This window comes from Colias philodice, chromosome 1 (genome assembly GCF_061535455.1).
Source record: "Colias philodice isolate Cphi_HAF_F1 chromosome 1, ilColPhil1 Martin Lab GWU primary, whole genome shotgun sequence".
NCBI classification, from domain to species: domain Eukaryota; kingdom Metazoa; phylum Arthropoda; class Insecta; order Lepidoptera; family Pieridae; genus Colias; species Colias philodice.
The window spans coordinates 10835514-10851080 of record NC_143086.1 but is presented as its reverse complement, the minus strand read 5'-3'; the positions used below and the strand labels follow the sequence as shown (position 1 = coordinate 10851080).

The 15567-nt window shown below is 31.9% G+C and overlaps 1 protein-coding gene across 2 annotated transcripts; it reads right to left on the bottom strand.

The window, feature by feature from the left end:
• Positions 1-593: 593 nt before the first annotated feature.
• Positions 594-8206, bottom strand: LOC149491333 (uncharacterized). Of its 2 annotated transcripts, none has more exons than XM_089699416.1 (4): positions 8164-8206; positions 2399-2483; positions 1998-2159; positions 594-1823 (listed from the first exon to the last, which is right to left on the bottom strand). In XM_089699416.1, exons 3-4 carry the CDS (start codon positions 2147-2149, stop codon positions 950-952), a joined length of 1026 nt encoding a protein of 341 aa, XP_089555542.1. In that variant the 5' UTR covers positions 2150-2159; positions 2399-2483; positions 8164-8206; the 3' UTR covers positions 594-949. The 2 variants fall into 2 exon arrangements, with proteins under 2 accessions (XP_089555542.1, XP_089555547.1); XM_089699421.1 differs by lacking the exon at positions 8164-8206 and adding an exon at positions 4265-4416.
• Between the last annotated feature and the right edge of the window lie 7361 nt (positions 8207-15567).

The window sequence follows — 15567 nt, the reverse complement described above, 5'->3', positions numbered from 1 at the left end:
GCTTAATGATTACAGAATATTATTTAGCTAATACTTTATACAAAATAAGCAGAATTTTTCTTTTCATATATTTTATCGCACACCATAACATGCAATGAAATATACTTAAGTCGTAAGAGTTTTGCTCGGACCTTTATGGTTGTAATATAAACTATATTATGGTACTTATAATACTTAATGTAAAACAAATTGATATACCTATAATTCGTATCGATTTTACAGTATAAGCTTTTTTTGTAACGCTATTATAAGCACTGGTCAAACACCTAAAACTACTATCAAGAAAAATTAATATACCTAATAGTCCATTTTAATGAAACTATTTATCACTGACCATTTTATTACTCCTATTTTCAGATACAAAACTCGAGATTAAACGATACTTAAACAAACTAGATTGCGCATCGTCGCACTAAATCACAGGGTACGTGAAAAGTTTACGTCTAATTTTTTTTTCGAGAATGTACGCGATTCTCAAACTTTTGCCCAACCTTAGATTATTTATATTTATACTTATACTTAACATTTATAAATAATGATATAGCATATACATACACATACACATTTTAAATCTCCAGGAAATCTCTTAAAAAATGTAAGATAGCATTCGAGCTTAACATTAATTACTAATAATGGATTGTAAACCATTCTCACAAAATTGAAAACTGTAGGTATACATACATTTAAACTACAAATGACAATGTGTAATTTCTTTATTTAGATTAAAATTTCACATTCGTTAATTTTATATTGTTTAGAATTCATAGAAAAACGTTGAGAGCCGCATGTAGAAAGTAAGGGTGGCGCCAGGAGGGCGCCAAGATTCGCTCGCAGGTAATTTAAATAGACGTCACATCGGCACTATTTTGAAGAAAAAATAGATTGAATTCTTAAAAAAAAATGTAAGAATTCTATTCGAAATGGAACTGTATGTATACAGGAAAAATTATTAGAAACGTTTTGGAGATTTATTTCTTAAAACATTTTTTAAAGACTTCGCTTTCCTCTCCGTTAATATTCCCGACCGGTCCGCCAACTTGAAAGTCTTACAAAGTAATGTAACTCGGGCGCCACCCGCGTTCTCATCAAGAGTCTTCACTGTATTCGTCAAAAGATATTTATTTGCGAAATGTGACTGTTTAACGTTAACAATTTCTTGTTTATTTTCTATTTTCGTTTGTTTATCTTCGTAGTCTGACATAGTAGAACTAGAGCTGTAATTGCACACGACGTCTACCCTAATGACTTGAACGGTAGCTGGGCTTTCAGTCCTCGATATTGTCAAACTTTTCCTTTTACCGTTTTTTTCATAAGTAATTTTTGCATCTTTTATAGTAGTTTTGGTTGTTTCTGCCATTTTTTTACCTTCATCCTTGTTACGCTTAAATGGTTTCTTAAATTTTGTATCACTTTTGGAGGTTATCCTCGAAACATGTTTTAGCTCAGTCTGTACTGCCTTGCTCTCTTTAGTTTTATTGTCCAAATTATAAATGAACGTGTTCGACTTTCCTGTGGAAGGTCTAGACCGGTCGTTGCTCAGTAAGTACTTGGCGTAATCTTCTAAATAATAGCACGTAAGTTCCGAAAAGCGTCCGCCGTCATTCGAGTTATCTTCGAGAAGTTCTTTCACAAACATCCTGTGTTTTCGGTTGCCCGGTAAAGTTTTGTATTTAAAGCTAGTCCGTGGTCTTTTCCTTTGCTGAACTTCGCCTTGAAACTGTAAGTTTTGTACGGACAAAAATAAGTCCTGGGCGTCTTGTTGAACTCGAGCGTGGTCATAAATCTGATTGAGGTCGCAGTGTTCGTTTTCATTACAATAAAACCTGTGAACAGGAAATGGCGCTAATGCTACAAAAAAGAAACATCGATAACTTTAGATTCTCAGTAATCCATTATATATAATTAAGTTGTACGGTCGTTTTTATTGAACTTTATTGCTGAGTATAATTTTTAAAACTAAAATAAGTATTTTTATTTTATTTAGTTGAAACAAATACCTTTCTAAGGCTTTGCCCCTCCATCTTTGATCCTCTTCGTGATCCGGGTCTATCAGTCGTTTTTGACAAATTCTACGGGGCTTCTCAACTGATGCGTTCGGTTTGACTCCAGACTTTGTTCTCTCCTGAAGCTGAAGTTTTGCACACTGCATCTTATCTGAACTATAAGCATAGATAATGAAAATCAATATAACCGTTATAACAATAATTGTTTTTATTTTGTGACTATAATATATATTGTACATACTCTAAAAAATACGGATTGCATAGAAAGTTTAAATATAAAGTAAAGCAATAAAAAAAGCTTAAAACGTTAATAGTCAAAAATATTTGAATTGGTCTAGGAATTATATTCGTATTTATAATAATATACATTTTTAGCAATTTCTTTAATATATTACCATTCATGCCCTGAGGGTTAAATGAATTAGGGATGAGAGTTTATAAGAAATCGAAGTCCACGCGTGTGAAGCTGTAGATAAACGCCTGTAACATAAAAGTTATACACTTGAAACAACAGTAAAATATAACTATTTATAGATTTTTTTTTGTTCACTGTTTGTGAATAGATTTACCTACAAGGTATACAATCCACTTAAAGAATAATAAGATACAACCATCGATATCAATTCACAACAATCAAAAGGTAAATCAAGGTCGACAAAGGAAATTAGCTTAATTCAAAATTGTCGTGATCCAATTTGTATTCGTCTATGTAGGTATAGGTGCTCAGAGCTGTAAATTTATACTTGGCTTTTACGACTTTAGCTACAAGGACATAAAAAGCCTAGCACATTTCCTCTATCAAACTTCCAAGGAAACTAAGTCTAATAACGTTATTAATCTGTCTTTATATAACTTAAATTTGAAATCACTGGATTTAACTTTATTTTAAAACAAATTCATTTCTAAAATAAAAATAAAGACAGTTTCACAAATTAGTAATTATCCCATGCAAAACGTTTGCGTAGCGTTTTGTCATTTCAAAGTGCATTGTCTAACGTCTATTCATTTTGAAAGCGTCTGTTTTGAAGAAGCTCTTGTGTCTTCTCACTCTAGCATTAGCAATGCCAATTTGAAATTAGAGGGAGATGAATAAAATGTTTTTTTGAAAGCATTGATATAGGAACTACAATGCCGGCAGGATGGTGTATTTGATCTAGCAATGTAGCGGTCCACATGTTCTTGGGAATAGCTTCGGCAACGATGCAAAAAATGTTTCCCTGTGAAATTTTGTGGGGCTCGAATGGTTTTGGTACTTTAATTGTAAACGTTGTATCAATTTTAGGTTCGAGTAAATTAATTTTTAAAAGAAATACATATATTCGTTTGGTTTCATAATTTCAATCGTTTATTATGTATCTAACTAGTTATGGTAAAATATGATAATTGCAATTTTTATTATTTTGACGAATTTCCTTTTATATTTATCACCCTAATAGATGCTACACGATCCATGGCACCATTATTTTTATCGATTTCTTTTCAGCTTTGACAAAAAACTTCAACGAAATGGCTTAATCGTGACTTGGCAGTTTCGGTGGTTTGTTTTGCATAATTACTGGAACAAAATAAAAACACATTTCGCTACGTCTTGTGAGCCGCCATCAGCTATATTTTGAAGGAAGTCAAATGTCAACGGAACACGCAAACCTGTAAATTATATTTTAGGATAGTAGTGCTATTTTTGGTGAATTCTATCGAACTTAAATTGAATGTTTGAGCGCAACGAATTGTTTAAAGCAATTTGTTTCGAATAATATTAATTTAGTTACCTTCACGCAATATTTGTATCGTAGAACACGAGAATAGTAATTTTAATAGTTTATTTTACTAAATTGTAGTTTTAACGAAGTAAGCCATTTAAACTAATTGGTAAAGAGAATTTGAACATTATAATCAATTGAATAAAAATGAAAACAGAATCTGAAACAGCTGTTACTTTTATTATTTAGTACATATTCATGAATTTGTGTTATTTCACTGAACCTTAACTATCAAAATGTGTTAAGTCATAGTATTATACACGCACACAATGCTAGAATAATAGGCACAGCTGCTACGACTAGATGAGCACACAGACAAACATCTTGTTGCACCGCATACGGACATCTTGGATAACAAAAAATGCATTATTATTATCCTGGAACCAGGACATCAAAAGTTGCCACCGAAATATGGTCCATAACGTCTTTGAAAATGGTTGATAATGGTATAACACTGCACCTGTAAACGATTAACTTAGATTTATCCTGTGTTAACAATACCATGAACGATTATAAGACGTTCTCCCAAGAAGATAAGGTGTTATGTCCCGTGCATCAAAAGGAATTTAACTTTTAATAATATTTGAAAAAACACTACGTATCTCACTAGGCGCCAAATGCACGCTGCACATCGAATATTATGAGTTTTGTGGAATATTTTAGCTTCGAACGTGATGTTTTATTGCGCATCAGTTATTATCGCAGCGATAACACGTGTTTGTTTCCTGTGTTTATTATCTGGATTTATTTTAAGATAATTCCGTGCTATGAGCGGTTTTGTTGAAATACTTTTTCTATAATTAACAGGGCAAAAAGAAGACTTACCAAATACTTACGAAATGTCCTGTCGGTATTTTAAAATGATTGTCTCTTAAGCATTATAATATAATATATGACTTTGTAAGACACAACTTTTATTATTTTTATTTATATTATTGCCGTAAATGATCATGTTATTCGCTAAGATGGCTTTTAAAGTACTTAAGAATACGAAGAAAGTCGATTCTATTTAAAACAAAGCCTCCGTCAGTTGTAAAAATCTCTTCTCAGAATTTTCTTACAACTCTTTCTATTTCGATGAATTTAATAAAGAAACAAAGGAAGCTTACTCGTGGAACAATTGTCGAATTAGATAGGATGTTAAAACTTATTTCAGCGAGTTCTTTAATAAAACTTTGTTTTTGTTTTTATTCTAATATTTTTCTTAGTTTACTTTTACTGGTAATTAAAACACCCTCTCAAATTTTATAGACTTTGGTCGATAAAAAATGTTAGGTAAACTAATTTTTTTGTTCAAAACGAACTAGATAAATCAAATGAAACTTGATTAGCCTCGTTGGTGTAATGAAACGATTTTTAACAAAACTTTACCCATGATTCGTACCCGATTCGAATGTTGTCCGCCGTCGTCTTTTGTATCGGAAATCGCAAACCTTTGACCTGTCAAAAGGTTCACTTGCAGCTAACCAGCTCCTCAGGCAAGGTGACCACGACAATACAACCTGCCAGTGGGTCAAACGCGACAAAAGAGGGTCAGTGAGAGCATGTATTGATTACACTACCGCATCCTAATCTTTCGGCCGGCCGGCTCCGCATTACCATCACAAAAGCCGGACCCCCCCGCTGTTTAAAAGAAATAAAATCGCTCAGAACACGCCCATGCCGAAAATTATATTATGTTTGAGGCAATTTAAATGGTGACTGATTTATTTGCTCTTTTTATCTCGAGACAATGGAATTTTAATAGCGCGCCGTTATAATTACTGTCCTCTTCAACGCATCACATATTATTATTTATCAAAAGTTCCCATGCTGAAGCTCGTATCAATCTCTTGTATGGAAGTTGCAATGCTATTTCAATAGAAACCGTGCACCGGCTGTATTCACGACCCCTTTGCCCTAAAATCTATCAAGAATCGGACAAAGCCGTGTGCGCGAATATGTAGCAGTGGATAAAGAAAGGGATGATATATTGTTAAGTCTGATGTTATTAAAAAAAACCATTTCCCTTAGTGCTGTCAAGGTGCATTATCACTAGTGATGTAGGAATGATGTCGGTAATTTTGTTACTTGTAACAATAAGTTGATAATTTAAAATTTTAAATGTTAGTTTTAAAAGTTTTATGAAATTCAAAATTTTAGTGTCTACTGACAGTGTCTCCGAGACATATAAACATTACCTATATCAAAAGTTACCTATTATAGGATGTAATAGTAATTACCTACTCTCTTCGTAATTAATCAAATTTAAGCATGCTAAATAAATAAACCTAACCTATTTTCCGATCCCAGCCGTAAATAACCTCCCTTTTCACGATAATATTAGTAGTATAATGTTTACAACTTTAAAGGAATGTGAAACTTTTGTGAACCACAATCACGCCAAGTATAATGGCGAAAACTATGCAAACTCCATAAAAATAAATTTTATTTTCAACGCACTTGACGTAACAGCAAAACTTATAAATTCAATTTGAATACTCCAATTCCGTTTATCGTATTATCGATTAAAATAGAACATCACTATTGGCTTTCAGGTGAACGTAATCATTGTGGGAAAGAATGATTCTATGTCATTCAAAAATATATCTGTTCTATTCTAAAATTGCTCCCTAGATGATATATTTTAATATTGAATGCGATAGTCAATAGATATGCTATTATGTGATAAATGCATGATCTTAATAATAATAAAAGTTAGCTATGTTATGAAAAATTTTGTCTTGTATTGATTTCCTTGTTTTTTTATAAATCATGTAAAGTGTACAGTTAAAGTTTAGGTAATGTATTATTTTTGGGGTGTTTTAAAAATAAATTTGTAGTTGAGTAGGCATTCACCATGGTATTTGCATGTTTAAAATTAAGTTATATTTTATGAATGAATTAATCACTGATCCAACTGAACTCAAGATAATTTAAATTAGGGAAATATTCAAGAAAATATATCTGTAAGTTTATTTATAAATTAGACAAAGTATACAATTTTACAGGTTCTTTCTATAAAGAGGCTGGTAAGAAATAGATAAAGAGTAATTATCATCTTCATCATCAAAATTGTTGTGACCGATGCTCATACCGATTAAAGGTAATGCATAGTATTTACCTACCTATATACATAAATTGAAACAATAAATCGAGACAGTTTGATTGTACATTATTAAATAAAAGCCATCGTAACATCACATACTTTTTATTTAAAAAATGGGACATTTCAAGAAAAAGAGGGCTTCTTCTTCAGGCTATAAATGGAAATAGATTATGATCAGAATTGGCTGTGGGCATATCGAGAAACTAAAAACCTATTTCAACAAAAATGTTAACAGTGAAATGATTGACCTATATTTTTGTGAAAAGATGATTTTTTATTGGGAATGACGTAATGTGTAGCGTAATGTGTAGCGAAAAGAGAATGGAATTTCCAAAATAATAATACAGTTTTGAAATGCCGTTCTCTATCTTATATGATTATTATCTTTTTAACAAAAAACTTTCAAGATATTTTACTGAATATTATTACGAGTAAATATAGATTATACTGAACAGAGACAATACGCTTTTCAATGGGGCTAATTGTTGGCATAAACTTGTAGTTTGCAGTGTTTAGTGCTGTCAGTCATATTTCGGTCCTTTTGTCGGTTCTCTTTGTTCAACTCAAAGGTGCCGCTCGATACGCATGTTTCCTTGGTATTAAAAATCGATTTCTATGTAAAATATATTAGTTGCAAATTGACCTTCTAATGGAAATCGGTAGCGTTAACTTTTTGAAGCTTTCGTTATACTTTTTTTGTATTTTAATTATTTTATACTTAGTCAAGTTTTAAGAACATGCAAGAGCAAGAGCAAGGTACATTCAAGATAGTTTTAATACAAAATAACCAGTTTATTTGGAAATAGAATGAGAGATTAATTTGAATATGAAAAATGTCCTTTAATGGGTGGTCCTTCCTTTCCTGTAGTACATACTTGTACAGGAGTAAGCATTATTTTTTTCTAATCAGAGCTCTTTGTTTATTGTATGTAGATAATAATTAGGTGACTAAAATAAGTTATTTGCATTTGATCCCCTTAATGTGCTAGGAGATTGTTGTTGTGTGCTAGGATATGTTTATTGTAAAGCTTCCAATTGAATGCCAATTGTTGAACCAATAATTCGATTTACAATATTGCCTAATAATTTGTATTGCAATATTTACGCAAATACCATACTTATATTACGTACACTATCTACAGAACCCACGTCTATGTCCTAGTCTTATGGCGTACATACATCTACGATTGTGATACGGTCGATCTCCGAACAAGCCCAATAAACTCGACATTTATACGCAAGTGACAATAAAAGCAAAGCAAAGCAACGAGTAACGTGTAAAAACCGTGAGTAAAGAGGAGCAATAAATTACCCGTATTCAACCAGAGAGGAGGTGCGCCGCGCCACGGCCGCCGTGCGACTACAGACAACATCGTATCATAACATTCATTTGATTCTTGGGCCGCGGTTATCATGCTCCAATTTTAGTCTACTTTAAGTAATAGGTTAATATATTTCTTAACTATAAATTAGGATAACTACATAGAATTAAAAGCTACTTGATGTTATACCGACAAAATGGTGGTAATGTCATTTGAATTTCGCGATTCGTTTGCTACCTATGTTTTAGTTTTTCTTTTTTGTTAATTTATTTTATATGATTAGATAGACGTAAAATTTGAGTATTTTTTCTGATAATATATTTTATTGTACCAATAAACCACATGTTTAGGGATTAGTTATTACGTAAGTACCTTAACTTTGAAAAAGCTCTTCAACAATGAACCCGAAATTTACTTATAAGGACCTTAAATATTTAATTAAACATTATAACATATTATTAATCTGATTCTTCTGAAGTTGATAGTTATAAATTTTTGTGAAAATATTTTTTTAATATTCATGTGTCTTAAATTATTCTTTAAATACGGCCAGGATTTATAAGCGAAGGAACTTCTTGAATATCAACAGTTTTATATACATACAGATATATATGAATCGAAGTACCTATACTTATTTTAAATCCAATGTTAAATTATAGATGTGAAGTAATTTTGATACCCTTTCTGGACTGATCCACATCATCCAGGGTCAAATATGAGCCCTGTGACCCCTAAAGTGTTGAAATAGATAATGAAAGCTTTGTACGTAAAATAACGAACACTTACATAACTTTGAAAAAATTTATTATATTTTTCGAATATAAAATTTTCGTTTCTATTGTAGTAGATATTTATGCGGCGTGGAATACCGGAATTGCAGATTCTTTTATTATTCACCAAACTATTTTATTAGATACCTACACAGATTAATACCTTTATTCTCGTCACAGTCCCGTTCATACTACAGAATATTAGAATAACATCTCTTAGTCTATGTCAATGTATTACAGAATAGGTATCTAATTATTTTAATCAACCGTTTTTGTTATTCGGTAAATAGGCCGACATTTATTGTGAACAAGCCTTGATGTTGTTCGACGCATTGGACTTCTATCTAAGTATTAGCCCCTTTTACTTATAAGGTAAACTTGTACTTAAGAATATACACATATATATTTTTATTAGAATTAATCTTCTTATATATAAAAATGAATCGCAAAATGTGTTGGTAAGCGCATAACTCGAGAACGGCTGAACCGATTTCGATAATTCTTTTTTTATTATATTCCTTGAAGTACGAGGATGGTTTTTATGTAGAGAAAACGTAAATATGTACCACGGGCGAAGCCGGGGCGGTCCGCTAGTCTTATATATAAAAATGAATCGCAAAATGTGTTGGTAAGCGCATAACTCGAGAACGGCTGAACCGATTTCGATAATTCTTTTTTTATTATATTCCTTGAAGTACGAGGATGGTTCTTATGTAGAGAAAACGTAAATATTATGTACTACGGGCGAAGCCGGGGCGGACCGCTAGTATAATATATAAATTCTAAAAAATATATTATAACAGGGATATTTGTAAGTAGGCATTATACTAAACTATCTTTGCCTCGTGGCTTTATCCCGGATGAACCCGTGGGCAATAGGCATTTCTATTGTTTATTATGGCACAAAAGCTAAATCAAATATTATCTTGAAAATACATTTACCTAGTAGTTTTCACGTGAACCCTCAACAACTTTCACGTTTAAAATATTAATTAATGAGCTCAGGAATATAAGATAATATGACAATAAAATACCAATCATATTGTGCACTTATTTAGATCATACCGATTTAAAAAAATCGGCTTCATTCCAAAAAAAATTGCTAAAGTTCTAAGTATAAGATATGCGTCATTTTTGAAACAGAATTCAGAAAGGAAGAGGTTTACCGACTCCTACTATTGTTATCTAATCTAATTGTTAGATCAGTCTTTAACGGTTTATATAACCGTATATTTTCGAGCTCGCATAATATTACCAACAGCGCATTGAAGTATCACAGATCGTTGAGATCCTGACGGCTGACACCCATCATCGCTGACCTCTCTGTAATCGATATTTCGAGAACACCTACACGCGATGATACGGACACCACTGACTGCATATTTGCATTATTTAACTTACATGCTAACCTTATCACGCGATCAAAACGAATCGACCGCTGTGTGACGTGAAAAGTCTATCGAACACCAAACGGCTCCGAAGAAGTTGTAAGTCATAAAAGTATTCCAATTGAAGGTGATACGAAATGCGGATTTTGTTTTTTATATTGTATCCAACATGGCACACATGACAATTTTACGACATGCGGTTTTTTTCCTGTATCATACGTAAGATTTATGGAGTAATAAAATAAAAGGAGTTATTACAAACATTATTAACAAACAAGGTAACAACTCATTTGGCTGAAAGTTTCATCCGTGCTAAAGAGTCGATTAATTAAATTAGTTAAAAATAATTATACCATATACCGTATTGCTAAAGAACTGGCAACTCGGTGGGAGTTCCTGTAATTGTAACTGACCTTAGGTAATATTAAATATACTGACCTTGATGCCTGATCTGACCGAGCTTTGTTTGACCGCGGCTAGCTCTGTAACATATTGCCTAATGTTAAGCATGTGCCCACCCGACTGCCAATTATTTCAACAAATATAAATAACACAAAGACTACCTATGGCTTTGATTTTGTATGTTTAGTACACGTATATATCTACTTTGTGTTTACAAATCATTTAGCAGTAGGTACTTAGCTATTTTAGTATACAATTTAATGAACCTAATTATAATGAATTAAATAATATAATATATAAAATAATTCATTAAAATATCGTTGTTTCGAACTGATTGCAGCCGTAAATTGCGAAAAAAACGACACATTCGACCACCCATAATGCTTAGCAACAATATTCTGTCTCTTTTCGGCTCGTCGATCGTCTATCCTGCCTCTCTCTTTCAGCAACAAACTGTTTTTTCTAATATTACCATTGTTGTTTAGGGTGGTCTTGCAAGATTTAAACCGAATTGATGTGACAGAATCTTTATGAACTAATTTTTATTTTTAATTACAAGTTGTATAACTACTCGCCTTATTTATTTTTTGCCTGCCTTAATGCAAATGACATTATCGGCACTCGTTTAAAATTATAAGTGGGCGATTTGTTTTATTTGTCTTTATTAGCTGTCGATTAGGTCGGCTGTCAAAAATGTTCAACGACAATTAAATGATATATTATTTGCGACTAGCTGTTGTTGCTTGTGATATCATCCGGTTTCGATTTGTGACCATTTTGTCATTTACGCAATAACCTAGTAGAGGAAAAATCCATTGTCGATATAATAATATGGGAACATAATATTATAGACATGTATTGGTTAAGAAGTTTTTTCTTTTAGCCTCTCGTAAACTAAATATTAATCTGCTATGAAACATTAAAATTGCAAAATGCATTTTAATCGCTTTACAGTAACTAGCGAACAAAAACAAGATTCTTTGAAACTTGTTACAAAGCTAGCAATTATTATCCCTTTGCAGTGAAAAGCCAGCGGTTTTCACAATAAGGCTACAAGAATCACGAGCTTTAATTATTAAGCTGAGAACAAATGATTTTCAGTGAATATTATTTTTCGACATAAATGATACAAATTAGTGATACACCTGGTTCTGCATATCTGTTCGTTAGTGACAACACTAACTTTAAAATTTACGACATTTACGTTGTCTAGGCTAGTTTAGTCTGAAAATTCGATCAGATTATAATGCCTGTCGTATTTGCTCAAAATGTTTAGGTACTTCAAAAATTCTTCAGTTGAACCCAAACCTGAATTCAGTTAACATTTTAACAAGATGCGTTAAATCTAGTTAACTGTAACCTAATTTAAGCTAAGTGTTAAAGTGCAGTCGATAAATTTGTTTTTTTTATAAAACGGAGCTTATTAGTTAAGGCGTAAAGTTCATTATTAGTTGGTGTTCGTAGACATCAATATAGTGGATTGAGATTGTGAAACGTAGTTATGTGGCCTGTAAAATCTGTGAATCCGTAAGCCATCCGAGTGGCTGGTCATGTGAGAGGTATAGAAAAATATAATATAGATGCTACCTATCACTTTTTACGTAATATGAGTAATTAGAATTACATTTTATACAAAATTAGCCGCTTGCTCAGATAACCAGGTGCAGCAGGGATAAAAAAAATATAGCCTTAATAAGTCGGTAAAGTTGTGCGTCTAAAGGTAAAAATTAAAACCGTTAAAAAAATTAAGTGTTTAAAATCATAACTTACAATTTTTTTTATAATAATTATAGAATAGATTGTGTGTACTCAGGTTAAGCAGTGGTTGGCACCAACCTACCCCTTCGTTTAAAACCAGCTCTATCTAGACTACAGCTAAGTGTACAATATATATGCAATTTCAGTTAATTTACCCCGTGCTAGGCAAAGTTCATGCACATCATTTATGATTTATACTCTGTATTAATGCTACATGTAACTTGCACCTTATTACAAACGTATAAGGTTAATCTTTGAATATTTTCAATGCTTTCTAAATAAAGCTTAACGCATTCTGTTTTCATTCTAAACTAGCAGTCCGCCCCGGCTTCGCCCACGGTATATATTTACGTTTTCTCTACGTAGGAACCATCCTCGTACTTCAAGGAATATAATAAAAAAGAATTAACGAAATCGGTTCAGCCGTTCTCAAGTTATGCGCTTACCAACAGATTTTGGGATTCATTTTTATATTATAGACTAGCGGTCCACCCCGGCTTCGCCCGTGGTACATATTTAAGTTTTCTCTACATAAGAACCATCCTCGTACTTCAAGGAATATAATAAAAAAAGAATTATCGAAATCGGTTCAGCCGTTCTCGAGTTATGCACTTACCAACACATTTTGCGATTCATTTTTTTATATTATAGATTATATGTAATGTACCTAATAAATACATAGACTTCTATATAATAGAATAATTATTATCCTAACAAAATCCTAGCCTGTTTCCAGAACAAGAGAAAAAATTGCATCATTCCCAATTAACATGCGAACAGCATTAAATAAACTTATGAAAATATTTTATTGCTTCATAATTTGGTAAATGTTAATGTCAATGACTTCTGCGTGTACTTTAATATGGAATAGAGGTCAGATTTTAATAAATGCTTAATCGAGTTAGCCACCGGCTCCGTTACTGAGACATTTTTCACCCCATCGATTTCGATAAACACGGATGAGAAGCATCAAGCAACTTATTTCTGCACCATTGCCACATTGCTTTATATCTCGTTTAATGTTTCGTCCACACAGATCTAAGAATATCTAAGATCTAAGATTATCACTAGGGTATCGGATGAACTGTTAGACGCTTTGTGCACAATCGTTTAGTAATTGCCCTAACTCCTTCCTGCGCACTGGTATATCTCCTTAGCATTGCATAACATTTTAGACAATATTATTTGACGTCAATAACAAATGAGGTCTTCATTACTCGTGTAGCCTGTTTAGACATGCCATGCTACCCCATGTTGCTAACGGATGGCTTCATATTGTGGGTGCTAATGTCATTCTCAGCGAAAAGCTATCATGAAAATTTCCTATAAACAACGTGTTTTAGTCACACAGTACACGCACGTGAATCTGTATGACGTATATGATGATCTTCAGGACTTGTGTTGACCTACCACAATATTTCCAATACTAATGATAATTATACAGTATCATATTACACATCATATCAATATTCTAATTAAACATTTGAGTTTTTCTGTAGCGCTTAAAATTTATTTTTTGTGATGTTTAATAATGATTAACTGGTATAAAATAATTACTACATGATTAATCATTAGACGCTTTTGAACTTAGTTTCCCACAGCTGTAAATAACACTGCTGCACAATTATTAATATTACTCTTTTTTAAATGAATGACGAATTTGGTTTTGTTTTATCTATTTCTATCCTACTTGAAGAATATGCATAGTACAGTTTCAAAGGAAGCTGTAACCAAAAATTAAAAAAAATAAAGTTGAATTTATATTTCAGGTTGGGAGACCAAATTGCTTGTCAAAAATACTCTTTATTATGAAGCTTGGTGATATAAATTAACAAAATATATACCTAACGAATTCATTCATTCTTTAGTCTTCATAAATACATTCATAAATCCATAATAGTGTGTAATTCAATTTATTAAGATAATATATTATCATTCCATGATCATTCCCTAACAACGCGTCGCACAAGCTATAGAAGTCCAACTTTTGGGTACGTTATGCAAATTAAAATTATGCGTGTGATTGTCGGATTAGACCCTCTAAATATGTCGAAATATAAAATGCATATTTTTTTTTACTTTATATAGGACATAATTTATTTCTAGTTAATATTACGCAAATATATTTCATTATTAAACTTGATTATCAAATTATATTCATATATGTATATGAATTTGTATGTATCGTTGTTTGAAATATTCAAATTTTAAATAGGAGGCAGACTGTAAACAAGACTTAAATATTAATATTATTGCAAAAATTATAATATTAAGTATTATTCTTGCTTCTTGGTTACCTACTACATCAAAATGTAAACTTAATGTATACGTATAGCTTACACAATAAAAAAACTTAATAAATATTATATAAACTAAAATTACTGCATAATTAATTGCATAGATTATAATGCATATTTAAATTGTGTTCTTTAATAATAGGCCAATAATTTTAATTCGCGTAGGAAAGATTATGGATGTGTACTTTAAAAGTTGTTTGGGATTATAACCTTAGACATTTAGCAAAGTCAAATAGCGGTAGAGATATGACTAAATAATGTTATTTGAAGGTGATTTTAGCAAGAGACAACCACCTGTGTGGTCCGAATATAGTGCTAATCCAGATTATAATTTCAATCACTTTAAGCAATATGCTTTTTAAATAAATGTATTTTGTCCTGATATTTTAGCCAATTTTCATTCGCCGACTATTTAACACCGTCATACACCAGGATCAACGGGACATTAATGAAATAAAGTCTAAAATAGAGTATAAACAACGTTGGTCAAATACGGGGTCGGGTCAGATGTCGCAAGTTTAGGTCTCGTTGATTTCCCGCGGACACCTTGACCATTTAAACAACAGCGTGTAAGATATAAGTTTGCAAAAGTACGTAAAAAAATGATAATTTCTCTTACCCTTCTATACTGGTATTGAGTTGGAAGCTTTTGATCTGATCAAACGCTGCTAGGATAAACTTAAAAAAAAACATAAGGTATTAAAAGGTAGATAAAATATAAACGTTTAACGTTTATAAACGATATAAACGTTTTAAATTTAATATTTTTAGGGTTCCGT